Consider the following 27,678-nt stretch of genomic DNA (forward strand, 5'->3'; position numbering starts at 1 on the left):
GCTCTCCCAAAGATACATAACATAACATCCTAGGAACCTGAGGGGCATCAAGAAAGTCTTCCTCTTTTAAATACTTCTTCCGAATATCTGGGAAGCGCTCATAGAACCAAACACATAATGGAAATGGAAATCCACCAAAAGTATACTCAGTTGAATTATATTTGTCCTGGTTGTCCAATGCATGTTTCATTGAGGTAATGAGCTTCTCATAAGAGGCATTACCCCAAGGATAATCAGCACAAGCCTTATCATCTTCAATAATAGCTGCATACTCCTCCAACACAGTTGATTCATTCATTTTTCCAAACAAAATAGACTCCACAACAAGAATTTTCATAAGCTTCGCAGCATCTTCATCACTCTCGCATACGTGTTTGAAATTCACATCATCCTTTTGAATTTCATTCCGGGACATAAAATCTCGAATGTCCTTCAAGGTCACACCCTTAGACTTCCCAAAATAGCGCTCCAGAATCTTGCTCTCTCGTTTACTTGGTTTTTCAATATTATGTGTTGTGATCTTCAAAGTGCACATAATGTGAAAGTCTTCAAGGGTGAACGATACATCATGGCCAAAAATCTTGAAACTAATGGAGTCTCGATCATTGGTGAATATTCGAGAAAGAATCAAACAATGAACCAACTTCATGCTGCATTTGAAATTCTCCATAGCCATAATATACCGAAATGTACCATTATTCAGCTTATCCTATTGTGTAGGAGTCAAGAAAGTTGCAATTAAACTCTTCAAATCGTGGTTCCCCTTCTAGTAAGCACGGCAGTTAAACCGATCTCGTAACTCATAATATCTCTCCCCTGGTTTTGTAGGTAGAGAAATAGGGACTGAGGACCTTTGCATATTCTACGTTGTTTAGGTGCTTTAGGATCTTTAGGGGCTTTAGGATTTGTAGGTGATTGGAATTTCGTAGATGCCATCAGTTCAAACAAAGTAAAAGATAGGAAAAATAACGTCAGAACATTATCAAAAAAATCAGTTAAAACTTCAGCTCTAAGAAGGCTGAAGTTCAGCAAATATAAAACAAAAACTTCAGCTCCTAAATGCTGAAGTTCAACAAATACAAAACAAAACGTCAGCTGCTAGAATGCTGAAGTTCACCAGTTACAAAACAAAAACTTCAGCAAAAACATGCTGTAGTTTTGACAAAAACAGAACACAAATTCAACTCCAAATAATGCTGAAGTTCATAAAAATATAACAAAACCACAAAACACAAAACAAAACTTCAGCTCCCAAAATTAAGGTATCCTTGAAGTATTATAAACTTTACACTTTAATAGCATCATCTATTTAACTCTCAAAATTTTTAAAAATTTCGACGCCTCCAAAAATTACTGAAGAATTTTGTAGAATTTTCATCAAAAACACAAACACACGTTCAAAAAACCTAAAAATACAATCGTAAAAGTAAAACCTACAAAACTAATGCACTAATCAAAGAAAACCCTAGGAAACTATTTTATCATAAATAATAAAAGGGAAACGAATCAACTAACATGACTATCAACAAAAAAACAGAAATTAAATCGTAAAAATAATACTAAAATAAATCTTAGAAAGTTAATGCAATGTACCTGTGATTATACGTAATGTTATTGGGGAACAAACAGTTAAATAATTAAGAAGAATGACAAAAACCGTTTGATTTCAGAGTAGAACAAATCAAAACGCGAAGAACGAGAGAGAGAGAGAGAGAGAGAGAGAGAGACAGAGACAGTAGACTGGCGTATACTTGGAAAGAAAGTAGTCTTTTAATAAAGAAGGGCAAAATCATCTTTTTAAAAGGCGTTTAACATAAAAACGAGTACGAATGCAAATAGAAAAACAAAGCGGCTACAAGTTAAAAAGGGGCGACCAAATAGGGCGCCCCATGCAATTTTTACGAATTTGGCATGGCATGACAACTAGGTCTAATAATTGGCATAAAAAAGCCTACGTTTTAGAATTTGTCATATGGTAGCCTAAGGTTATTCTCTCTCTTCTAATGGTTCAACCACCATCCTAAAAATAAGTTTCATCAAAATTATTTTCCTTAAAAATAGCAAAAAATATTTAAAACTCTCTCTCTCTCTCTCTCTCTCTCTCTCTCTCTCTCTCTCTCTCTCTCTCATAGCAACCATCATCCTAGAAATTAGGTTCCATTTTCTTCAATAGTATCCGAATATCCTCCCAATTTTTTCTAGAATTATTTTATTTGTATATCCAAATATATCACAATGTATTATATAAGAATAATGTGCATATCAAAAAGTATATCAAAATTTTATTTTCCTTCTTTGTATAGCACATTTCAGATGGAAAACTCAAGTTGCAACACGACTCCACATGTGTATCCCCCATTGTATTCCGTGTATTTCTTCACGTATATCGTTGATATCTCATGTATGTCATGTGTATCTATGTATATTCATAAAAATCTGTGTTATATACACGATACACAATATAATATACACAAACTGTATCTATGTATATTGATAAAATTTATGATATATACATAATATACAATGTAATATACAAATTTGTGTTATGTACATGATATACAATGTGATATACACAGGCGTCCATAAAACAATTATGTTACATACATGATATACAAAGTGATATACATAGATGTCCATAAAACATGTATATGATATACACTGATATACACGATATATATCGTATTATGGGCATATTGCAGTTGAATTTTTAAGTCTGATTTTTTACTTAAATTAGTCTAAATCACTTATTATCTTGCTCAAGTTTTGTATATAGCCTCATCTAGGTGTTTTCAACCAACTTCAATCATACGCACTCGTTCAATCCAACAAAAAAAGAAGAGAAAAAAACAAAATTGAATTGTATTTTTCCCTATTTTTTCTCTTAGTTTTTGCTGGTGATTTTCTCTGATGTGAAATCAATCTTATCTTTCATCCCACTATTTTTTTCTGTGCATAATTTGCAATATTTTGCTAAACCAAGGAGTGATAGAAAAAAAAAATATAAGGAGAGAAAGGGAGAGGAAAAAGAAAAAGATACGTAGGTTAGAGAGAGAAAGATGTGGAGGGGGTATAGAGAGAGAACAAATAGGAAGTAGGCTTTTTAAAATTTAGCTGTACAATTGGGGCTGCCTTTGCCAAAATAATTTATGGCCCATAATTTGCCAATTCTTCTTGTATGTTATTACCCAGTGTCAATTTCCCAAACATTATTGAGCCCATTTTGTATGAAGATAGTGTCATTGAATGATTTGGGCTTTAGAAATTTGGATAACTTGGTGTGAGAGTGCCTTCGTGTTTACGACTGGATTGGGCTTTTGAGACCTCTAAAAGGGCCCAAAAGCCCACATGATCCGAGTGGTGTGGCTCACGGCTTAGGATTAATTTTGGCGGGAATCCGAGAGCATAAGAGCGGCGGCTATATAGTTTTCCCGCCACACCCCTAGTCTTCCCCGTATCTATTTTCTCTCTCTCTGAAACTTTCATTTGCTTATTGATCCTCCCTTGAGATATCAGAAGATCAAAAAATGGACAGCTATGGCGGTGGTGGGTACTTCGTCGACGAGAAAGCCGTCCGTGTCGAAAACATCTTCTTGGAATTCCTTAAGAGGTTTCTTTCAATTTTTGTTTGTTTTTCACAATTTCTCCCCTTTTTCTCTTTCTGAATGTGACATTGTGCTATCAGTTTTCGAGTGGATGCCAACTCGCGTGAGTCATTTTACGAGTCGGAGATAGAAGCCATGAGACCTAATGAGTCCAATACCATGTTCATTGATTTCTCACATGTTATGCGCTTCAATGATATTCTCCAAAAAGCCATCTCCGATGAGTTTCTCAGGTATTTTATTTTCTATTTTCCTTTTCACTGTGTATCTTAAGCAAAAAAAAAAAAAAGCTCAAACTTCGGATTTCCTTGTAGATTCGAACCCTATCTGAAAAATGCGTGCAAGAGATTCGTGATGGAACGGAAGCCTACTTTCATCACAGATGATAATCCTAACAAGGACATCAATGTTGCCTTTTACAATCTCCCCTTGATTAAGAGGTTCACTTCATTATAATTCTGTTCCCTTTTTATGTGCTCTTGATTAATTACATTTAGCTAATTTGGGGAAATTGGGCCCAGATTGAGAGAATTGACTACAGCAGAGATAGGGAAATTGGTGTCAGTAACTGGAGTGGTAACCCGTACCAGTGAGGTCCGACCAGAGCTTCTGCAGGGAACCTTCAAATGCTTGGACTGTGGAACTGTAATCAAGAATGTTGAACAGCAATTCAAATATACCGAGGTTTATTTCCTATTCGTTCATTTGTTTATAAGATTGTCATTTTATTGCTGCTGGCAGTGACTGAAAGTTATACTACTTAAATAGGGTAAAAGCAATAATTTTTATGCATATTAAAATTTTTGAACCCCCTTTAACATAGATAAATACAGGTTCAAATTCCAGGTATTGCATTTTTGGATTTTCTTGAATACCCTTGTCAGAATCTGTGGCTTCGCCACTAGTTTTTGGTAGTATTATATTTGGCCTTGTTATTTGTGGATGCCATCCCTGATGGAGAGTTCATTCGTTTCTTTCCTAATGAAAAGCATAATGGAAATGAGTTTATAGGTGTGGCTTGAGTTAGGAGTGACTGCTACTTTAGAGAGAAGTGGAAACCCTCGCTAGTAGGTGTGCCATAGTCTTCCTGAAAGCCAAGATAGTTCTTTATAGGTGTCTTTCTTGGCTTATAGATATATCAGCAGACTGAGTTTTGTCTTGCTGGATTTGTATAGCCTTAGGGGTCGTTTGGTATGAGGTATAAGAAGGTATAAGGGTTGTATAAAAATTTAATACCACCTTAATGCTCTGTTTGGTTAGCAAATAAGGTATAAGTTATCCCGGTGTTAATTTTAATATTGGGATAACTTATACCTTATAGAAGGTGGGGTAATTAGCACCGGTATAACTTATACCTTCTTCTTAGAAATTATGCATTTGTCATTCTTAATACAACATACCAAACAATGAATAAACAACAATCCCAACATAACTAATCCCAGCATAACTTATACCGGCATAACTTGTACCGGTATAAATCCTATTCCAACCAAACGACCCCTTACTTGGTAATTAATAAAATTGTTCATAGTTACCACACAAAAAAAGCATAATTGAAACTTATCTCATTCAACAAAAAGAAAAGAAAAAACTATTTTGTTTTCCAATACCAAAATTTAATATCTCACAATAACTACATTACCAAGTTGAATATTGGCTGAAGTGATCAGAATAGGCTTTCTGACCAAGCACTGACTATCCAGTGCTTATTCCTCCATGTCTACTGTTTTTACTATTACTTGTTAACGTCTTTTGACTTTTTATTGACTTTTTCTTTGTCTATTTTTTGTCTTTGTAGCCCATAATTTGCATGAATGCAACATGTCAAAACAAAGCAAGGTGGGCACTACTTAGACAAGAGAGCAAATTTGCAGACTGGCAGAGGGTTCGAATGCAGGAGACCTCCAAGGAGATACCAGCGGGGTCCCTTCCGAGATCACTTGATGTCATTCTACGCCATGACATTGTGGAACAAGCCAGGGCAGGTGACACGTAAGTACAATCACTCTATACCGGTGGATAAACCTAGTACTTAAGTTGGATATGTTGCATTCTCATTTCTGTGCCTACTCTGTTGCAGGGTCATATTTACTGGTACTGTTGTAGTGATACCTGACCTACTTGCACTTGCCTCTCCTGGGGAGAGAGCTGAAAGTCGCCGAGATGCATCTCAGCGAAGGAATGCCACCGGTGGTCAAGAAGGTGTGAAGGGCCTTAGGGCCTTGGGTGTCAGGGACCTCTCATATCGATTAGCCTTTATTGCCAACTCCGTTCAGGTTAGTGACACTTTGGAATTAGTTAACTTCTATTTCTGATTGGGACCCATAAAGGAGCATCTCCTTGGTGATTATTAAATTTGGACCTATTTGAAGTTGAATGAGTGTACTATTTGTTTGCAAATGCAGTCCCTACTTCTACTCTTTACTACATCTAACATACTGATATTGGATGCATCTCTTTCACCCAGATATGTGATGGTCGAAGGGACAATGACATCAGAAATAGGAGAAGAGATGTTGATGAAGATGACAATCCACAGTTCATGGTTGGTCTTTCATTTGTCATTTTCACTTTTCATCTATCAAAAAACATAAGTAGAGTATCTGGCCTATATTTCAGTATACATAGTTTTGCAGTTTTTATAGGGTTCATAAAGGCAATCACCATTGGGAAGACTATCCAAGTCTCCGTGCTCTAGCACTTTGCATATTTTTTGACACATCTGTAGTAAACATATACATACATATATATATATATATATATGTGCACACACACACACACAAAATTGTCATATATTTTGGGATGGGGGAGAAGGGTTGTCGGATCACACTTAGTTAGTTAGCCTCATCCTTGTGCGAATAAGAGGGTGTGGCCGTCGATGAATATGTAACAACTGCATTGGAGTTTGAAAGCTCCCTTTGCTTGTCGTCATGTGCATGTCAACGTTTTAGTATGCTTGTCTGAGTCAGCTTTGGTCGATCACTCTATTGGCAGGCTGACGAGCTAGATGACATCCAACGAATGAGGAATACTCCAGATTTTTTCAATAAGCTTGTTGAGAGCATTGCTCCAACTGTTTTTGGTCACCCAGATATCAAGAGGGCAATACTGCTCATGCTTTTGGGTGGTGTTCACAAGTTTACTCACGAAGGCATTAATTTAAGAGGGGACATCAATGTTTGCATTGTTGGGGATCCTAGCTGTGCAAAATCTCAGTTCCTCAAGTGTGCTTTCTTCTCTTCCTTTTTTTTTCTTTTTCCTTATCTCCTAGCAAATGACTAACTTCTGCTACTTCATCTATTGCCTAGATACACATCAGGTCTGGTTCCTCGATCTGTCTATACTTCAGGGAAATCCTCGTCTGCTGCTGGGTTGACAGCAACAGTGGCCAAAGAACCAGAAACTGGAGAGTTCTGTATTGAGGTAGTATGCAACTTTTTACTTCGCCCAAAGTTGGATAGTTTATTATAGAGAGCATAATATAAGCTAGGTGCATTGAGAAGTCTAAAAAGTTGTCACCTGTAGTGACATGGAACAGTGGCCTGTGACTATGTTATCTGCAGTCCCAAGTGCATGAAGCTCATCTAGATTCTGATGTTGGCGTGATGAGATCTAATGACTTCCTAGAATTCAAGCTATTAATGTATCTGAATATATTTTATTCTACACTTAATCAAAATATCTGAATATATTTTATTCGGATGCCAGCCACTGGTGCTTGCATCAAGTTAGGGTGCCTACATCACACCCTCTTAGGGTGCGGCCCTTCCCCGTATCCTGCGTAAACGCGGGATGCTTCGTGCACCGGGCTGCCCTTTTACTTCATCAATGTGAATTTCTTGCTTTTTTTTGGGGGGGGGGGGGGGGGGGGTAGGAGAAGTCAATGCAAATTAATATCTGGAAGTGAGTTATCTCTCTAGACAGAACACTGTTGAGTTAATTCTTCTTCCATTTTCTTTATTTGGATTCCATTTCAGTTTATTTTTTATCATCTTGTATTTCTAACCCATATCCCAATAAATCTGCCTTTATGATTTTAGGCTGGTGCACTGATGCTTGCAGACAATGGTATCTGTTGTATAGATGAATTTGACAAGATGGATGTTAGAGATCAGGTATTTAATTCGTGCCATTTCTTCAGCATTTCTGTTTACTTTTCAGCAAGTTTGCCTCTGATACTGGACATATCTGCCATCTCAAGGTTGCCATTCATGAAGCAATGGAACAACAGACTATAAGCATAACTAAAGCAGGTATACAAGCAACATTGAATGCCCGGACTTCAATTTTAGCTGCAGCAAACCCCACTGGTGGGCGCTATGATAAGACAAAACCTCTGAAGGTGACTATTATTGTGCTTGCTACTAACACTTCCTCCTGCTGTTGGGTTTTGTCATCATTCTTACATGTTTCACTCGTCATGTCTATTTGTCTAATGATGTTGTTTGCTTGTACAGTATAATGTTGCTCTACCTCCTGCCATCCTTTCAAGGTTTGATTTGGTATATGTTATGATTGATGACCCTGACGATCAAACAGACTACAATATTGCTCATCACATTGTGAGAGTTCACCAAAAGCGGGAAAATGCAGTTGATCCTCCCTTTAGCACTGCGCAAGTGAAGCGTTACATAACCTATGCAAAAACACTGAAACCTAAGGTCTGTTTTGCACCTTTGTCTATCAAGGTTGTACATTCTGATTTCTTTTGGTTGTATTGACAAAGAATTTTGTATTACCCAGCTAACTGCTGAAGCTAGAGAGTTATTGGTGGATTCATATGTTGCCTTACGTCGAGGTGACACTGCTCCAGGGAGTAGAGTTGCCTACCGCATGACTGTAAGGCAGTTGGAGGCATTGATCAGACTTTCGGAGGCTATTGCTCGAAGTCATTTAGATATTCAGGTGCGAGAAGTGCTGAATTTTCTTGTTGGTTGTTAGTAAATCATTGTATGTATGCACTGAACTGTGTATTCTGGGATAGGTGCAACCACGTCATGTACGAATTGCAGTGAGGTTGTTAAAGACATCAATAATCAGGTATGGAGGAATGCGTAGTACCTCACAATGAAATGTAAAACTTGCTGTATGCACCAAATGGCTATGAACGAAAATATACATGCAATTTAGCGTAGATAACTGGACAATTCAATTTTTTATGCAGTGTGGAGTCAAGTGAAATTGATCTGTCTGAGTTCCAAGATGAGAATCGCGAGTATGTTGTTGGTAATACTGAAAATGGTACTGGTCATGGGGAAAATCAACCAACTGGGGCTCCGACTGAGTCGGTATCTGGGAATGCAGGTAGGTAACATCCAATTGGTCGTGTGCATTTATTTTGGGGATCTTTTTCTCATAATGCAGAGAGTCCTTGTATCTTGATTTGGTTATCCTTTGTAGAAAATGACGCTGGAACTACAAGCAAGCAAGGAAAGAAACTAATCATCAGCGACGAGTATTTCCAGAGAGTCACCCGTGCTCTTGTTCTGAGGCTGAGGCAGCATGAAGAGACTGTATCGAGAGAAGGTAAATCAGCTCACAAAAAATTTACTGAATGTTTTGCTTAGAGTTGCCAGCAAAATTTGGGTTGTAGTGTTAGATTGCATTAAATTTTCATTGTGACATGATATATGGGAAAGAATGAAAAGGAAACAAGAAATAACAACAGCAGGATCAATTAATAAAAGCTTGAAAAGCATCGATTCAGTTATAATCCGAGTCATAAGACATTTTACTTATGTTGAATCTGGAATGCTCAACGACATTTACACCCGCAGGGAGTGGGTTAGCTGGAATGAGGCAGAAAGATCTTATACAGTGGTATGTGAGTCAGCAGAACGAGAAGAACAACTACAGCTCCATGGAAGAGGCAGCAGCTGAAGTCACAAAAGTGAAAGCTATTATAGAGGTAACACTTAAGATATTTATGCAGTACAATAGTCTTCTTGATTTTTCTTATGCTCAACTGATAATTGGAACATATGTATGTTGTTGACAGAGCTTGGTACGAAGAGAAGGCCATTTGATAGTTGTGGATGATGGTAGACAAGCAGGCGAGGAAAGTGGAAGGCAAACATCATCCAGAAATGACAGGATTTTGGCTGTGGCTCCCAATTATGTTGTAGATTGATGATTTGGAATTCTTGAAAACTTCTGAAAATCTGGAACCGTATGAGCTCAAAGGCTAAAGTCGCTCAAGTCTATTAGGACGGGGAAATTGTGTTTTCTATTGTAAAAGCTGAGGCCTTGCACCCTTTGTAGAAATGGGCGATTATAGGAGGCTCAAACTAATTTCAGTTATAATTAGTTGTACTTGAGCTTGAGAATGTTGTAAGGGATATTGGTTTCTCTACTCTATTATTTGTGTTTGTTTACACTTGTATTATTCGAAATATTAACTGACGTGCAAAGGCAAACATGGATTCAAAAAATCAATCTGCTTTGATGTTAACTCTAACCTACTCATGGATTTGTTGCCATGACATTTTTTTTATTACGTCGGAGAAGGAACATAAGAAATGGGTTACTGAATATTTAGTAATAGAGCGGATGTTCTATTCATTTGATCGTAAAGAGAGAAACGTAGCTTTGGGGAATAGAAAATTAAGGAGAATACAAAAATATTACGATTTTGAAGGGGCTAAAATCAATAACGTTTTCAAGATGACAGGAGAGGGTTTCATTTGGGAAAAGACTAAATTTGTCCTTTGTAAAATGGTCTAGATATGACCTTCATTAATAGTTGGGGTCAATATGGGCTAATTTTGTAACGGCAGAGCATATTTAAACTATTTTGTAGAGTAAAAGGTATATTTCCGTTTGCTGAGTTGGAAATAAGGGACATATGTTAAAAACAAAACTTTTGACAGAGGTTATGGATAATTTCAAAGGTATTTTAGGATCTTTTTCTTTTTCTTTTTTTAGAATTTGAACCTAGGGGAATCCTTCCTTTCACCCTCACATATATAACACTGCATAAAGCCGCCATCGCTTCTTCTTCTTCTTCACACCTAACAAGTTTCCACCATCAATATCATCCTCTCCTACCATTCCCAGTTCTTCTCATTCTCTGCCTTCTTATATTTCGCTCGTTCTCTTCTTGTCTCGGCTAAGGTTAAGTTTTGGACTCAATCGGAGAAGTTGCTAGCGGGTAAACCTCAACAGCACCTTAGTAGGTAAGCTAATTGCCATATATTGACTTGCCATATACTAATAATTTGTCTAAGACGCAAAACGTTACATTTTTCGGCGTGTGCATTTTGTTCGCCGAGAACTGTTGCTAAATAGTTACAGTATTGTTCATTGAATTCCACTCGTAGGATTGAGGAGGTGAATCATCAGAGATGAAATACGTGTTGGTAACTGGAGGAGTGGTTAGTGGGCTTGGCAAAGGAGTCACTGCCAGCAGTATCGGTCTCATCCTTAAGGCCTGCGGTCTTCGTGTTACTTCCATTAAAATTGGTCTCTGCTCACACTATCCTTCTGCCTTCTTCTTTTATAAAATGCATTTTTTTACCTTTTCAACTAGTTATGAAATGCATATTTTACTTTGTTGTTGTTGTTGTTTTTGAGCATACATCTTTTTTCGTTTGTTTGAAATGAAGTTATATAAACTGTCCGCTTATGTCCTCATTTTTCACCATATTGCCCCTGTTCAGATCCTTATTTGAACACTGATGCTGGAACAATGTCTCCCTTCGAGCACGGAGAAGTATTCGTCTTGGATGATGGTGGAGAGGTTAGACAAGAATCTCTCGTATTAACAACTCATTAAACCTTGTTTCCCCTTTAAATTTCAGTAGAGGTAAGGCAATATGGTCAGAGCTGGAACAAGTTCTCTAAACTTTGAACTTATTAATGTACTTACCTGTTCAAAAATAAAACGTTTGAACTTTTTAATGATATGGACTTTTTAGAGTTAAGCAAAACATGTTACTTAATTTTCTGATGGCAAGTGAATGCTCTCATTGTGTTTCCCTTAGCTTGTATTCTTCATTGAGGGGCAAAACTTCCAGAGTTCGCAGATGGGAAGTTGCTCCATTTTATATTTAGCGAAAACAACATTATTGATTTAACATGCAGGACGGATGAAGTGGAATTATTAGTGTTGATGACATTAAGATCACGGTTTTTTTCCTTTGCTTTTGTAGGTAGACCTAGACCTTGGAAACTACGAGCGTTTTCTGGATATTAAGTTGACACGTGACAACAATATAACTACTGGAAAAATTTACCAGGTATGTTGTCAAAAATCAGAAACGTTCTCCCATTGAGATGATTGATTCATGCTTTATCAAAATTCATGTAATGAAATCCATGAATGGAAAATGTTAAGCTTGAGAAACTGCTTGAATTTTGTTTTCAGTCTGTTACTGATAAGGAGAGAAAAGGAGATTATTTGGGGAAGACAGTTCAGGTTTGTCACTGTTCCAGAATACGCATTTTCATCTCTACCTTTAGTTACTGTCTTACTATCTGCCCACTTGTTTAGGTTGTCCCTCACATTACAGATGCCATTCAAGAGTGGATTGAACGTGTGGCTGTCATACCAGTTGATGGAGAGGATGGTCCAGCTGATGTTTGTGTCATAGAACTGGGTGGAACTATAGGTATGCTCAAATGATGTTTGGCAACTGGCAGGATAAGTTGTTTGTGAATCAGTTTTCTCAAAGTGATTGACCCTGGTGCAGGAGATATTGAATCTATGCCATTCATTGAAGCTTTAGGACAATTCTCATATCGTGTAGGTAAGGTTGCAAGTCCGAGTTTGAATTCTTGAGATCACACATAATTAATTCTCTTTTGTGACCTAGGAAAATGCAAATGTTGAGCTTAGCACTCTAATGCTATCAACATCTTTCGATTTTTTGCTTCTTAGGTGCTGGAAATTTTTGCTTGATACATGTCAGCCTTGTGCCCGTCTTGAATGTAGTTGGTGAGCAGGTAGCTTCTAATCATAGTGTTTATATTAACCTTTCCCATTAAAGTAACTAGTAGGGTGAGTACTTAAGCTGTTTTTGATATTCAGAAAACAAAGCCAACTCAACACAGTGTAAGGGGTTTGAGAAGCCTGGGACTGACACCAAATATTATAGCCTGCCGTAGCACAACGGTCTCTCTCTCTCTCTCTCTCTCTCTATATATATATATATATATATATATATATATATATATATATATTTTAGGGTTTTCATCATCTATCTATCCATGTATTTATTTATAAGTTCAGGTTTGTCAAGTTCAGCTTTTGAAGTTCGTTATCTTATTCAGGCACTTGAGGATAACGTGAAGGAGAAACTTTCCCGTTTTTGCCATGTTCCGGTATTATTATTATGCTTTAAAATCTGTATCTTCATACACCCAAATCTTATTTGGGCCATCAAATTTATTATTCCATGGTGCTAAGGTTCTGTGTGCCTTGGTTTCCAGGTAGATAATATCATCACTCTTTACGATGTCTCGAACATTTGGCGCGTGCCTTTGCTTTTAAGAGTGAGTGGTGTTGGTACTCTTATTTTGATGTATTTGCTAAAATTCACTCTGAGTTTCAAGACGAATTACTTTTCTTCGTTGGACCAGGATCAGAAGGCCCATGAAGCGATTCTGAAAGTCCTGAACCTTGAAGGGTTAGTCTGATGAGCTCCACTCCAAATGTCTTTTATTTCTGTTATGTACATTGATGGCCTGTAATCTTCGATCAGTTTTCTGCATCATCATTTTGTGACATTTCTTATATAGTTGTATGGTAAAATATTTGATTTTTCACTGATAGAGTTGCTAGGGAGCCTGCCTTGGGAGAATGGACATCTCGGGCCGAACTTTGTGACATGCTACATGAGCCAGTAGGTTCTAGGACATATATATTATGTTTCTTTTCCTTTTGGAGTTTGTCTTTCTATCGTCCTTAAACCTTCCATAATTTGTCATCCATACAGGTTCGAGTTGCCATGGTGGGGAAATACACAGGCCTTTCAGATTCCTATCTCTCTGTACTGAAGGTGATATCTCATCTAAGCCGTTCTCAAGTCAAATATAGATCAACTGGAACTTTTTTACTTGCACTTATGTACTCATGTGACTGTTTTTAAATTTGATATTGTTAACCCTTCAAGTACCTTCCACTTTTGCAGCGCACAATAAAGTTGTTTTTCAATGGATCATAATCGACATATATCCTCTGCTCTAATGCCCTTCGCATTTCAATTTTGCTACACGTTTTATGATATTGCGTTTGTTTGACATATGCCTTTTAAAATCATTTTCTCTCTCATAGAGTTAATAACTGTCTGTTTGATATATAATCTGTCCTTTCAGGCTCTTTTGCATTCCTCTGTAGCTTGCCGCAGGAAACTTATTGTAGATTGGGTTCCAGCCAGTGACCTTGAAGATGAAACTGCCAAAGAGGTAATTTTGTCTCCATCTTTGTTTCCTCTTTATATCTTGTATGCCGAAAGCTGACTTATATTCTTAATTGCAGAATCCTGAAAATTATAGAAGTTCTTGGAATTTGTTGAAGGTCTGTATGGTGTAATTTCTCAAGATCATATGATAGGCAAACTCACTCTTTAGCGCCCCTACTTAATCTCATAGATATGATTCTGACAAAGTCGTCATGTTGATAGGGCTCTGATGCTGTACTAGTTCCCGGAGGATTTGGTGATAGAGGTGTGGAGGGTAAAATACTTGCTGCCAAATATGCCCGTGAAAACAGGATTCCTTTCCTTGGCATATGTCTAGGCATGCAAATTGCTGTTATCGAGTATGCTAGATCCGTTCTTGGGTTGCAAGATGCGAACAGTACAGAGTTTGATCCCAACACTCAGAATCCTTGTGTAATATTTATGCCGGAGGTGAAGTTTTGATAATTCTCTTTCATCATGGTTTGCCTATATTTTTGGTTTAATTTTAGTTGCGGCAATAGTAATCTGAAACCATGTTTGCAGGGTTCAAAAACACATATGGGTGGTACCATGCGTCTTGGATCAAGAAGAACGTATTTTCAAGTCAGAGATTCTAAATCTGCAAAATTGTAAGTACTTCCTTTTCTTTAACCTCACTGCATAGGCAGGAGAATGGAACTAGTAGTTTTAATTGACCTGCCGGAAAGTGATACTTTTAGTACATGCAAAAGAAAGATAAGCAGTAGCACCACGGAACAATCTCTTAAAAGATACGCAGATGAGCACCACAGAACAATTTCTTAACATGCTGATATTTGTGTCTATGTTTAACTTGGTGGAGCTATGTGTTATTTCCATTTGGGGTGTAGAAGTTGAAACTTGAAAGTTAGATCTTTAATAAACTGGGAGGAAGTTTGAGTTCTTCTTGATATAATGTTTTTCTCAACTGGCCATATGTGATCTGTACAGAAATAGGACATTCAATTCTTAAAGATTACTAAAGTTATCATCCATTCCATATTATCCGTTAAGCAAGCTAGCAACATTAAAGTATGAATGAGACACAGTGCCGGCTCTAATGTTGTAGTTAATAAGGCAAGTGACTTAGGCCCCCAAATTTGGGAGGCCCCATTTTTTAGATATAATAGGTTTATAGGTATTTAAAAAAATATTTAATACCTTTTTCTCATATAAAAGGAGAATTTTTTTTTGCTATGTAAATACATTAACTGTTTGGCTTACTTAGAAATGAATAGTATGAATATTTAACATGTGAATTGAAATTGATTTGATAAGTGAAATAGTATAAGTTGAAGATAGTACTCTAATAGACATACTCAATTAAATAAAAAGACTTTCCTTTTCCAAATGCTTATATTGCTTATAGAATAATATTAACATTTCCCATAACATTTGCCTCAGCGAAAGAAGTTTTTCAAAATTAACATTATTGATCTTAGCTAAGATCAATAATGTCCCAAGAAAGATTAAATGGGTTGCTATATTAGTTGAAAAGAAATTATTTAAAAAATTAATTATAAAAATATTATTAACAACTTAGCATCTCAAAAATCTAAAAGAATAGACTTCAAATAGAAATATATATCATTTCTTTTTAAAAAAAAAAATTTAGGCCTCACGTTAAACTTTGGCTTTAGGCCACGTGTGCTTGAGCCGCCCTTGATGAGACATCATCCTTTATTATGTATTCCATGCCAATTTTCTGGTGTATATTTAAATGGAAATAGGGTTTAAGAAAGAAAACAGGAGCTTTGACACATAAGCTATGCGTAAAATACCCAAAGAGTACCCTTGGTAATGTATATGTTTGGTAGTTAGCGGGCCTTCAACAAGTCATGTCAACAGCAAAATGGAAATGTAAAATTAAATATTTTCTAATTGTAGAAAAATCTCAATCTTTTGGGATTGTCAAACGAAGGGAGGAGTGCCAAAGAAATTGGGACAGAGGGAATACTTTTTCTAGAGAAGGTAACAGAATTTTATATGTAAAATTAAATATTTTCTTATTAAAGAAAAATCTCAATCTTTTGGGATTGTCAAACGAAGGGAGGAGTGCCAAACAATTTGAAGGCCCGAGATGTATGTTGCATTTGTAATGTAATGTTTGAGATAAAATGTTCCAACATGGTTCCTGCATTTCCCACCAAATGATCTTGCAATAGCACATGAATTTACGTGTTTATACTACTTATTACTTTGTGCATGTTGAGCTTTATGTGTGCTCTCCCCTCCTGAAGAGTGATTGCTCAATCACAGTCTATTGTGACGTCACCTTTCTGAATATTTTTATTTTAACTTGTAATGATTAGACTGCCTGTTGATCTTCTATAAGAAAGACCTGCAAAGGAAGCTGGTTTTGTCCCCCTTCTTTTTTTTTTGATTCTTTTTGGAGAAGGGATCTTTTTAATATACACATAATGACGGAGTTTGCTATGTTATGATCTGAAGCCACTCCGGAGGACTTTTCCTATTTATATTACCAAGTGGCTAAACTATATCTTTCTCAGATATGGCAACCAGAGCTTTTTAGATGAGAGGCACCGGCATAGATATGAGGTTTGATGCTGTGTTTTCTTCTTCTAAGTTTTGGAACTATGGTGTAGCTATAGCACACCTAGGTGGAGTGCTATAATTATATGTGGACCACAAGATGTGATATCTTTATTTGGTATGTATGCTAAAAACTTGTCTTGTGCTACTTAGGTGAATCCTGATATGGTGCAGCAATTTGAAGATGCTGGTCTTTCTTTCACTGGCAAAGATGAAAGTGGTCGCCGCATGGAGGTGAACCTTTGTATAATTGAATTATGAAGTCATGACAGATACTTGTATTATTGTTGTTGGTTTAATTTTCTGTTTCCTCTACAGATTGTTGAGCTGCCTAATCACCCTTACTTTATTGGCGTCCAATTTCATCCTGAATTTAAATCAAGGCCAGGAAAACCGTCTGCCGTGTTCTTAGGTATTCCTCCCTGCTTTAAACTTCTGTTCATAACCAGCAAAATAACTCATGCTCTTTTGAAGTAGCATTTTAACATATGGACTTGCATTTCACATTTTATCTGGCTGGCTTTTAGTTGATCCGAAAAAGTCAATGTTCACGTCTTAGATTGGTACTTTGTTTGAAGAAATTAAGTGAATGAAGATTTTTCTGGTGGTGCAAGTTCAACAGCTAATGTTATGAGTAGTCTTCCTTTTCTTATGAGAATCTCGAGAGTTGTCTTTTGTTTTTCTTGGTCTTGGGCAGGGGCGGAGCTAGAAGCCCGTATTCGGGTTCGGCCGAACCTAGTAACTTTTGCTCAAACAGTGTATTTGCGTTAAAAATTCATTAAATATATACAAATGTTGAATTTAGAACCCAGTTAGTAGCACTTGAAGTCGTCATTTTAAAATTTAGAACCCATAAAGTTGAAATCCTAGCTCCACCTCTGTGTCTTGGGAGACACATTAGAACCTTCTGACCTTGCTGCACTACATCGGTCAAGTCAGTTCTAGTTTGCTTTCTTTAACTAGTTGACTTCATGAATCTTGTTCTTCTATATGTCAGTTGCATTCAGCAGCATCAGCTTTGTTGAGAGGATAGAACTTCGACAAATTTTTATAACCGCATGTTTGTTCATAAAGTATTTTGCATGGGAGCTGCTATTGTGTAGAGCATCTGGTTGTGTACCCAATTAATAAGATGAATTATGACCGACTCCTATGCCACTAGATTTTGGAGAAAAAAAAACTAGTTTCTTTAACTTAGGCTCTACGTTGAGTATGCTGTCCACAACTAGCAATCTTGCAAGCCTCATTCGTTTCGTGAAAGCTGTAATTGTATTTCCCAAGTCTAGAAGACTCAGATCAAACAGAAAATTACACCTTAAAGTCCAGGTTCTGATTCGTTCACTCCGCTCCATTCACTGTGACCAACGTTCAAAGTGTGTTTGGCACTTGTGACCAACGTTCAAAGTGTGTTTGGCACTTCGTTTCTGCCTGAATCTGTGGTCAAATAAACAAATTTCGACCTTGGAGTGAGAAATATCCACGACATTCTGGTTTCTACTTCAAAAAAGAGTTAGTTTTGCCGGTTTACTTTCTTGCTTATCACTAGTTATTGTGCTCATTATGATCTAATTCTTATTTTTCTGAACAGGGCTTATAGCAGCAGCATGCGGGCAGCTCGAATCTCTTTTGAAGAAGGGTGAAGCAGCGACTAATGGATTTAGCAATGGTACATCGGCGGAAAATGTTCATCGACTTGGAAATGGAACAACTCCTGCTAATGGTAATGGATCTTTTGATGGGATTTATTGCAACGGGAATGGTGTACATGTCTAAGGAAACAGTACCGCGCTGTGCTGATTGGTGGCCTTGTGATCTTTATCAATCAAATTTTGCTAGTGCCGTTCTTTCATTCGATATGTATAGCCACGCGAGTGCATTAGGTTTTACAGCTTCTCTGGTTAAGGTTAGTTAGAGATAGAGCTGGGTTCCAGTCTTTTATACGGAGTTGTAGCGGCAGCAAGTTAATTTTAGGCATCAATTTTGAAAGGTAAAAGTTGTTTCTCTAGAACTGCAGAAGTGTACTGTGAACAATACCTTTATGTATTTAAAGATATTTTGAAGACCAGAAGAAACCAACAGGTGTTTGATATTCCATATAACAATTGTATCGCACAAATTTGAACAAATAGACCTTTAAAATTAAAAGAAAAATTTGAGGCTGGAAACTTATTAAATTCTCTCTCCCAAAATTACGTTTTTCTTCCAAACAAATGTCACAGTGATTCAGCTTGTGGGAGCAAGATTAAGCTTTTATCGGAGTTTTCAATTCCTTTAATCCTCTTTTATGTTCTTGTTATTCATATGACCTTTAAGTATAAGTGTTTATTCACAATTAGGGGAGTAAAAATTGAACCGGGAAACTGCACCAAACCGAAGAGTCAAACCAAACTGATTAAAACACCTGATTAGGTTTAGTTTGATTTGGTTTGATATTGAGTAAGAAAACCCGAACTAAACCGACATATAAATATATACATATTTATATATACTTTTTATAGAATTTTCTTTAAAAAATATCTAGAAATATTTGTGATTTTTTTATGGGATGTAATATTTAGTTAAATATGGAGTATGAAGTGCTCCATATTTATTGACTTTAAGTAATGGGTTGTAGGATCACTTTCTTATCAAGTGTTAGTGAAATGCGTTTATCTCTTTGTTCTTCCAAATTTATATGTCAAGATCTATTAAATTCTTATACCTTTTTCGAATTTGAAATGATATTTTGATAATTTAAGATTAAATAGAACATATCATTAGATAGATTTATATTTATTTTTATGTTTAATTATTAAATTCGGTTAATATTGAAACTGTACATCAACGTAAAATTATTGTCAGACGATTAAAAATAACTATCATGTGTTACTAAGAAAATTCTTCCATAAGAATATTTTAATTGATCATATATTTGTTAATTTTTTAATTTATACTAAACATATATTTACTTATAAAAAATTTAACAAAGTAAGATTGAAATAATATTTATATAACAAAAAATTTCGAAAAATCTGACAAAATCAAACCAATCCAAATCGATGTAATTGGTTTGATTTGATTTTGATAAATATCGAGCCACACCCCTACTTCACATGATGCAAATTATTGCTTCCTTCAAATCATCCCTAGAACTAAAAGAGCCCTTAACAGATGCGGCCACTCAAAATCTCATTCTATATACAAATTAGATAAAATTAGGGACGATTAAACTTAACACACTGTGTGACACACATAGTGGGAAAAATAAACTATGCACGTAAACTTCCAAATGCACCGGTTCATAAGTGTATACGGTTAAAGTGGGGCCTACCCGATTTTACTATTCGAGACCAGGGAATTGCATCGAGGGCCAGCCTCACAGTGGATCAGACCAGAGCACGAAGGCAAGGCATCTAGTTCGGGAATCGAGGTGCATGTCGAGATCGAGACCAGCAACAATCGAGACCAAATATGGCAGACTTCGAGCGAAGTGCAATAACGGAAAAGCGGGATATCCGTAACCGGTCGAAGATGGCGGCGGAAATCTCGGAACAGATCAAATCAAAAGCAGTTAATTAGCTAATCATGTGATTTATTTTCGTAATTAGAATTGTACCATAGATAGGATTTCTCTACTATATAAAGAGGGTCCTAATCATTTTGTCACCTTACATTCACGCATCTCAAAGCAATACAATACTACCTAGCTTATATTCTTGTTCATTAGATTGTTATATTTTTATCTGTTCTTGCATAGATCAGTTCGAGGGTATTCAACTCGAGGGCTGAACTCTGTTCAAACACTGGTTTGCCTTTATTGGTAATTTCTATTCCTGATCTTTACATTTACCGATTGGTATTAGGTGAAATCACGTGTCCTTAAAACCACATTATAAGTTTAATTGTTATCCAATTTTAAGGGTAAACAGTTTCGCGCCCATCGTGGGGCTAAGGATAATAGTGATTTCCTGGATTAATCCTCATAACACACACTGCTTTACGTTTGTTCTCGTAAGTGTCTTTGATTTAGGGAATCAACATGTCAACTCTCAAGTAGCACCCACTCACACAGACACCGGCCTTGGTCTTCATGGCGAGAACGAGAACATAGCGGTGAAGATGCCCGAGCAGCCGATCAGAACGTACAAAGCGGTGAAGAAGGCGAGATTAGCCTTCGAATGATATTTGAAATGTTGCAGACTCAGCAAGCTGCGATAGCGCAGCTCCAAAATCAGAATCGAGCACCAAGCAGAATTGAGCTCGATACATCACAAGAAGTTATTCATAGGGTCGAACACGTACCGGAGAAATCAAACGACAATGGATCGGGAACTGACCCCGCTATTATGAAGATGCTCGAAGAGCTCACTAAACGGATCGAATCAGGAGAAAAGAAAATTGAGGCTAATGACAAAAAGGTAGAAACATACAACTCACGGGTTGACTACCGGGGGCACCCCCGATTCTAAAGGGTTTGGATTCGAAGAAGTTTGTGCAGAAGCCTTTCCCTCCAAGCGCGGCTCCAAAGCCCATCCCGAAGAAATTCCGTATGCCAGAAATCCGCAAATACAATGGGACCACCCACCCTAATGAGCACGTTACTTCTTACACATGCGCAATAAAGGGGAATGATTAAGAAGACGATGAGATCGAATCCGTTCTATTGAAAAAGTTTGGAAAGACTTTATCGAAAGGGGTAATGATATGGTACCATAATTTTCCGCCCAATTCCATCGATTCCTTCGCCATGCTTGCTGATTCGTTCATAAAAGCACACGCCGGAGCAATAAAGGTTCCGACTAGGAGGTCGAACCTCTTCAAAGTGAGATAAAAGGACAATGAAATGCTAAGGGAATTCGTATGTCGGTTCCAGATGGAATGCATGGACCTACCCACGGTAACCGATGATTGGGATGTCCAAGCTTTCACTCAAGGTTTGAACGAGCGAAGTTCGATAGCCTCACGACAACTAAAGCAGGATTTAATTGAATATCCAGCCGTGACCTGGGCCGATGTACATAATCAGTCGAAGATCAGGGTCGAGGATGATCAATTGGGAACTTCTTCCGATTCCGTCTATTCGAATAGGCCCGTCGGTAGAATTCAAAGTTACATCGATAGGGAACCCCGACCGAGCAGAGATCGTTACCAACCATACAACGCAGATCGTAAAAATAGCGGCCCAAGACGTAATCCCGTTTGAAATGATCAAATGAATGATCGAGGATAGAGCTCTCAAGGGCTCATGAGTAAAAGTGGCTTCAATAAACATGCCGCACAAAAGCACCACAACTGTCGGAATTAAACTTCAGCATCGATGCCTCAGGTATTGTGTCGGCCATTGGACGGATCAAGGATACTAGATGGCCCAAGACCCCTACAGACCGATCCAGCTCAAAGGAACCCCAATCAAATATGCAAATACCATGGTACCCATGGGCATAAAACTGAAGATTGCAGACAACTGAGGGAGGAGGTAGCTCGTTTATTTAACGAGGGCCACCTTCGAGAATTCTTAAGTGACTGGGCCAAGAACCACTTCAAAAATAGGGATTTGAACAGGCAAAACGACTAGGAAGAGCCACAACATGTAATTCATATGATCGTTAGAGGGGTCGATATACCTCAAGGACCGGTGTTCAAACGCACCAAGGTGACGATCACAAGGAAAGAGCAAACCCAGGACTACTTACCGGAAGAAACCTTGCCTTTCAATGACAAGGATGCATAAGGGCTCGAACAAACCTCACAATGACGCACTGGTAATATCTATCCTTATGAATAAAATTCAAGTTAAACGTGTGTTGATTGATCCATGTAGCTCGGCTAACATTATTCGATTGAGGGTTGTAGAACAACTCGGTCTCCAAGATCAAGTCGTGCCCGCAACTTGAGTACTCAATGGCTTCAACATGGCAAGTGAAACCACCAAAGGGGAAATCATTTTTCTAGTGAATGTGGCCAAGACTATCCAGGAAACAAAGTTCCATGTAATCGAAGGTGATATGAGGTACACTGCGCTGCTCGAAAGGCCTTGGATTCATAACATGAGAGCAATGCCCTCGACGCTTCACCAAGTCTTGAAATTCCCAACATCAGAAGGAATCAAAACGGCATACGGGGAACAACCCGCCGCCAAAGAGATATTCGCAATTGAGGAGGTAGTGCCAGTATCGGTGCTTTCGTCAACAAAGGAATCGGAGTCGAAGGGAAAGCGAGAAGTCAAATAGCAACCACAATCATCGGCCTCGACCCGATGGGGGGAGCAGGAAACTTTCAAGGATGATGATTATATGATACCTCGAACCTTCATAATCCCCGATGATTCTGATGCAACAAAGTCAACGGTCGAAGAGCTGGAACAAATTGTGCTGATCGAGCATCTGCCCGATCGAAAGGTATACCTGGGTACGGGGTTAACTCTCGAGCTCGGGAAAAAACTCGTTCAATTTCTTTTAAATAACATGGATTGTTTTGCATGGTCCCACCTAGATATGACAGGGATCCCACTGGAGATCATTACGCATCGACTGAGCTTGGATCCGAGGTTCCGCCCGGTGAAGCAAAAGAGAAGACCTCGGTCCGAGGTAAAACATGCATTCATCAAGTCCGAGGTAACAAAACTTCTCAATATAGGGTCCATTCGGGAGGTAAAATATCCCGAATGGCTAGCAAACATAGTTGTAGTTCCTAAAAGGGAAACAAGCTTAGAATGTGCGTAAATTATAAGGATCTAAACAAGGCATGCCCTAAAGATTCCTTTCCTTTGCCGAATATCGATCACATGATCGATGCCACGGCCGACCATGAGACCCTTTGTTTTCTTGATGCCTACTTCGGGTACAATCAAATACAGATGAACCCGGAGGATCAGGAAAAGACTTCATTTATCACTGAATATGGCACCTATTTCTATAATGTAATGCCGTTCGGACTAAAAAATACCGGTGCTACCTATCAACGCCTAGTAAATCGAATGTTAGAAGAACAAATAGGTAAATCACTGGAGGTTTATATTGATGATATGCTAGTTAAGTCCATGCGAGCAGAGGACCATTTGAAATATTTGCAGGAGACCTTCGACATATTGAGAAAGTACAACATGAAGCTAACCCGGAGAAATGTGCATTTTGGGTTGGCTCGGGTAAATTCCTCGACTTTATGGTATCAAATCAGGGAATCAAAATCAACCTCGATAAAATCAAGGCAATCGAAGACATCACAATTGTTGATAATGTCAAGGCTGTACAAAGGTTAACGGGATGCATAGCCGCCTTGGGTCGATTTATTTCGAGGCCCTCAGACAGGAGTCACCATTTTTTCTCACTGCTTAAGAAAAAGAGAAACTTTGCATGGACCTCGGAATGCCAACAGGCTTTGGAGGAACTCAAACATTACCTGTCGAGCCCGCCATTGCTTCACACCCCAAAGGCGGACGAGCAACTTTACCTATACTTAGCGATCTCGAAGATACCGGTAAGTGGGGTCTTAGTTCGAGAAGAGCAAGGTACATAATTTCCTGTTTATTATGTTAGTCGGACCCTAGGTGAAGCCGAGACCTGATACCCACACTTAGAAAAATTAGCGCTTGCTTTAATAAGCGCCTCAAGGAAATTAAAGTCATATTTTTAATGTCACCCAATTTGTGTTGTCACCACTTACCCCCTTCGCAACATTTTGCACAAGCCCGAGCTCTCGGGACGATTGACCAAATGGGTCGTCGAGATTAGTGGGTACGATATCGAGTATCAACCCCGAATGGCCATCAAGTCTCAAATCTTGGCAGACTTCGTGGCCGACTTTACGCCATCCCTCTTACCCGAGGTCGAAAAGGAACTATTATTAAAATCGGGTATGTCATCGGGGGCGTGGACCCTCTTCACAGACGGCGCTTCGAACGTGAAGGGGTCCGGGCTAGGCATCATTTTGAAGTCGCCCTCGTTCAAATGGCTGCACAGAAATAGCGAATCGAGAGGTATTACAGTCGAAGAACCAATCTTCGACACTTTAAAACAGGGGACTTAGTCCTAAGAAAAGTCACCATCAATACTCGAGACCCAAATGAAGGAAACTTGGCCCGAACTGGGAAGGACCATATCAGGTCCTCGATATCGTCGAAAAGGATCCTACAAACTTGCCACGATGGATGACGAGAAATTACCAAACAATTGGAACATATCACTTCTCAAACAATACTACTGCAAAGGTATGGTCTTCTCTATTTCCATTTACATTTTATACTAACCAATTGCAGGTGTTCAACGGAAGATATCGAAGAATCCTTCAGCACAAAGTCCTTAGGTCTGAAAGCACGCGTTGCACTTTTTTTCCTTAGACCAGTTTTTATCCCAAATGGGTTTTTCCGGCGAGGTTTCTAATGAGGCAACCATTGTTCGTGCTAACTTAGAGAAATTCAACAGTATCCGAGGATTCTTTACAATCAACCTCGAATACTGGGGGGCATCACCCTTGGATGTCAACTTTGTCACAACGGAGATACTTCGTGCCAATAGGGTCTCGACAGGTAAAACTTTATAAGGGCCAAATGGTCAAACGAACCGTGCCCATTTAGATTACTCGATCCCTAAAAGCAAACATGTACGCATCTATTGAGAAAAGTATTTGTCCTTGCCAAATATTTCTTGCCTTAAAATAGTTTTTGCTTTACAATTCATACATTTGATCTATTGTGGAAACATGCTTAAGAGCCGATTACAAAGTTCAAACAACTTACCCCGTACTCGGGGACTACCGTCCGAAAAATCGATGTAATCAAACTATTAAAATCTCGAGATCATAAGACCTTAAAAAGTCAACACTTGTTTTATAGGCCATGGCCACCCCACTTAGGGACTGATACTTCTAACAAGTTTGAAGCGTAATCGGGAAATAAGCCCAAGAGGCAAACCCCAAGTTAAAGGCTACGACCAAACTAACACGGCTCGGAGACGTCCGAATTCTGTAACAAAAATAGGCCTTCTAATATCTTCACAAAACCGGTTAAAAGGGCTACCCTCGGCAAAATTATATAGGGTTTCGATAATATCAACCCTCGAAAACCCCAAAGGGATACCAGATTGTTCAAACTCTCAAAACAATCTTATTCTAATGCATAAAAAATTGTTATATGATTAACTCTTTTAAGCCAAAAAGGGGAAAAAGCCATTCTTTTAAGGCCATATTGGCCTAATTCAAGAGCCTAGGGGCCTTTTTATTTTTGAGTTCGAGAAGTCATCCTATTTCAACTAAAACTTAAGGGTCATCCTACTTCGAGTTCGAGTAAATACTTGCTCGATTATAAAGACTATACTAGTCCGACTTCGATCAAATTGCCCAAGTCTCATACTTATGAAAATTTTCAAGACATGGTCGAAGCAGAATTAGTACGAGGCGGAAATTGAAGTCGAAGAGAAAAGAGATCTTTTATATATGAAATATTTACATGGATCGGTCAGGATTATGGCTGTCCAACGGGATGGGATGAGACAAAATTAACGGGACGGGACGATATTTAGCCGGGATGGTGGCGGGACGGGACGAAACGAGACGGGATAAACGGGACGAAATGAGATGGGATAAACGGGATGAAACGGTAGGCCCATCCCATCCCGCTAACAAACGGCATGGGACGGGATAGCGGGCCTTAAGTGGGCTGTTTTAAAAAAAAAATTATTTAAGCATTAAGTTTGGCAACGACTAGTTTTTTGACAATGACTAAGTTTTTAAAGTTTGCAACGGCTAGTTTTTGACTTATTTAATAAACTTAAATATTAAAACGGAAATTAGGAAACTAAGTAAAGAATTATAAAATATTAAAACAAAAGACTTGTAATGAAATATTCTAGTAATTATAATAGAGTGGTAATTTATTTAATATAATTTCAAGCCAGTAAGTAACTAAGTAAAAGTGTAAGACAATTCATAAAAGAAATTCAACACTTAGAGCCTTTTATTTTTTTAATAAAACTTTCAAGTCTCACATACAAATATAATTCTTTTGAAGAACACCTAATCTACACAACCACCTGGTTCTGTTTGAACTACGCCTCTTAGTAGCCAATTACAAATTATCATACTAATATTTGTAAGCTCCTATATAGATTCGTTGTAACTTATCTATTATTTCTCTCCGACATTGTTCTGGAATTGGCAATGTTGACTGATGTTCCATGAGCTCCATACCGTCATCGCTCCCAGTGCTAAGTATCTCATTGTATTCTTCTTCTTCTTCTTCTTCTTCTTCTTCTTCTTCTTCCCTAGTGGTTAATTTTTCAAAACCAAGATTTCTTCTTTCTGAATTAATCCAATCTCTGAATAATACGGAAATCTCTAGGCTGTCCTCCGCTAATGAATGTCTATGATCTCCGATTTGAAATCTTGCCACGCTAAAAGCACTCTCCGATGCTATTGATGATGCTTGAATATCAGATATCTCGGGCTATTATTGAAAGTGTTGGAATACCCTTAATCTTACACTTTTGGGACGTTCACCCTTAGGCTTACCCCCTTACAGGAGGTACATGGGGTAAACCTCCAAACCAAGATTGACTCTGAGTTGGAGCTTGTGTTGCGGGACTAGTGGGTGTTTCATCATTTTCTTCATCCTCATTTTCTTCATCCTCAATAAAAATATCATTGCCAAATTGTCTTTGTAAAGTTTCATGATCTAGTTGCTCTCCGAAATTAATATTATAACATGTTGGGAAAATAAAGTTTTATCAACATGAGTCATTTCATCTATATGTTTTCTAATTCTAGGAGAAGGGTTAGAATTAGGACTAGGGTTAGGATTACTACTACTTTCACCTTTACTATTTTTTTACTATTTTTTTAAATAAGCCAAATACTTTTTTAGGTGCCATAATTTAAATACGAAATTAAATTAAAAAATTAACACGAAAATTAAACACACAAATAAAATACGAAAATAGAAAACGTAAAGTAAACACAAAAATTAAGCACTAAAATCATACACAAAAATTATATATTAAAATTAGGAGATGGAACGAGTGCACCGTGAATTAAAACTTGAAGAAATTGCCCAAAATATTGTTCCAAATACTTGACGAATTAATTTGAAGCTTGAAAGTTTCTCCAAAAATTTGCCCAAACACTTGAAACTTATC

At 37.8% G+C, this 27,678-nt stretch overlaps 2 protein-coding genes across 3 annotated transcripts; both read left to right on the forward strand.

Moving 5' to 3' along the window:
- Positions 3,421-9,982, forward strand: LOC109211211 (DNA replication licensing factor MCM6). Its single transcript, XM_019374717.1, has 18 exons — positions 3,421-3,607; positions 3,683-3,835; positions 3,917-4,042; positions 4,124-4,286; positions 5,401-5,594; positions 5,683-5,878; positions 6,070-6,147; positions 6,597-6,826; positions 6,911-7,025; positions 7,643-7,717; positions 7,804-7,944; positions 8,060-8,263; positions 8,346-8,507; positions 8,587-8,642; positions 8,767-8,906; positions 9,003-9,128; positions 9,380-9,510; positions 9,601-9,982. Exons 1-18 carry the CDS (start codon positions 3,525-3,527, stop codon positions 9,730-9,732), a joined length of 2,505 nt encoding a protein of 834 aa, XP_019230262.1. The 5' UTR covers positions 3,421-3,524; the 3' UTR covers positions 9,733-9,982.
- On the forward strand, positions 10,535-18,669 carry LOC109211219 (CTP synthase-like). Of its 2 annotated transcripts, none has more exons than XM_019374734.1 (22): positions 10,535-10,777; positions 10,922-11,063; positions 11,261-11,340; positions 11,753-11,839; positions 11,968-12,018; positions 12,094-12,211; positions 12,293-12,349; positions 12,481-12,545; positions 12,631-12,714; positions 12,873-12,923; positions 13,032-13,094; positions 13,182-13,228; positions 13,384-13,444; positions 13,538-13,600; positions 13,917-14,006; positions 14,080-14,118; positions 14,225-14,452; positions 14,546-14,631; positions 16,531-16,579; positions 16,727-16,807; positions 16,892-16,985; positions 18,162-18,669. In XM_019374734.1, the coding sequence occupies exons 2-22, from the start codon at positions 10,946-10,948 to the stop codon at positions 18,344-18,346; spliced, it is 1,797 nt and encodes a 598-aa protein (XP_019230279.1). In that variant the 5' UTR covers positions 10,535-10,777; positions 10,922-10,945; the 3' UTR covers positions 18,347-18,669. The 2 variants fall into 2 exon arrangements, with proteins under 2 accessions (XP_019230279.1, XP_019230271.1); XM_019374726.1 differs by having other exon boundaries at positions 10,536-10,777; positions 13,375-13,444.

Source organism: Nicotiana attenuata, chromosome 2 (assembly GCF_001879085.1).
Source record: "Nicotiana attenuata strain UT chromosome 2, NIATTr2, whole genome shotgun sequence".
Taxonomy (NCBI): domain Eukaryota; kingdom Viridiplantae; phylum Streptophyta; class Magnoliopsida; order Solanales; family Solanaceae; genus Nicotiana; species Nicotiana attenuata.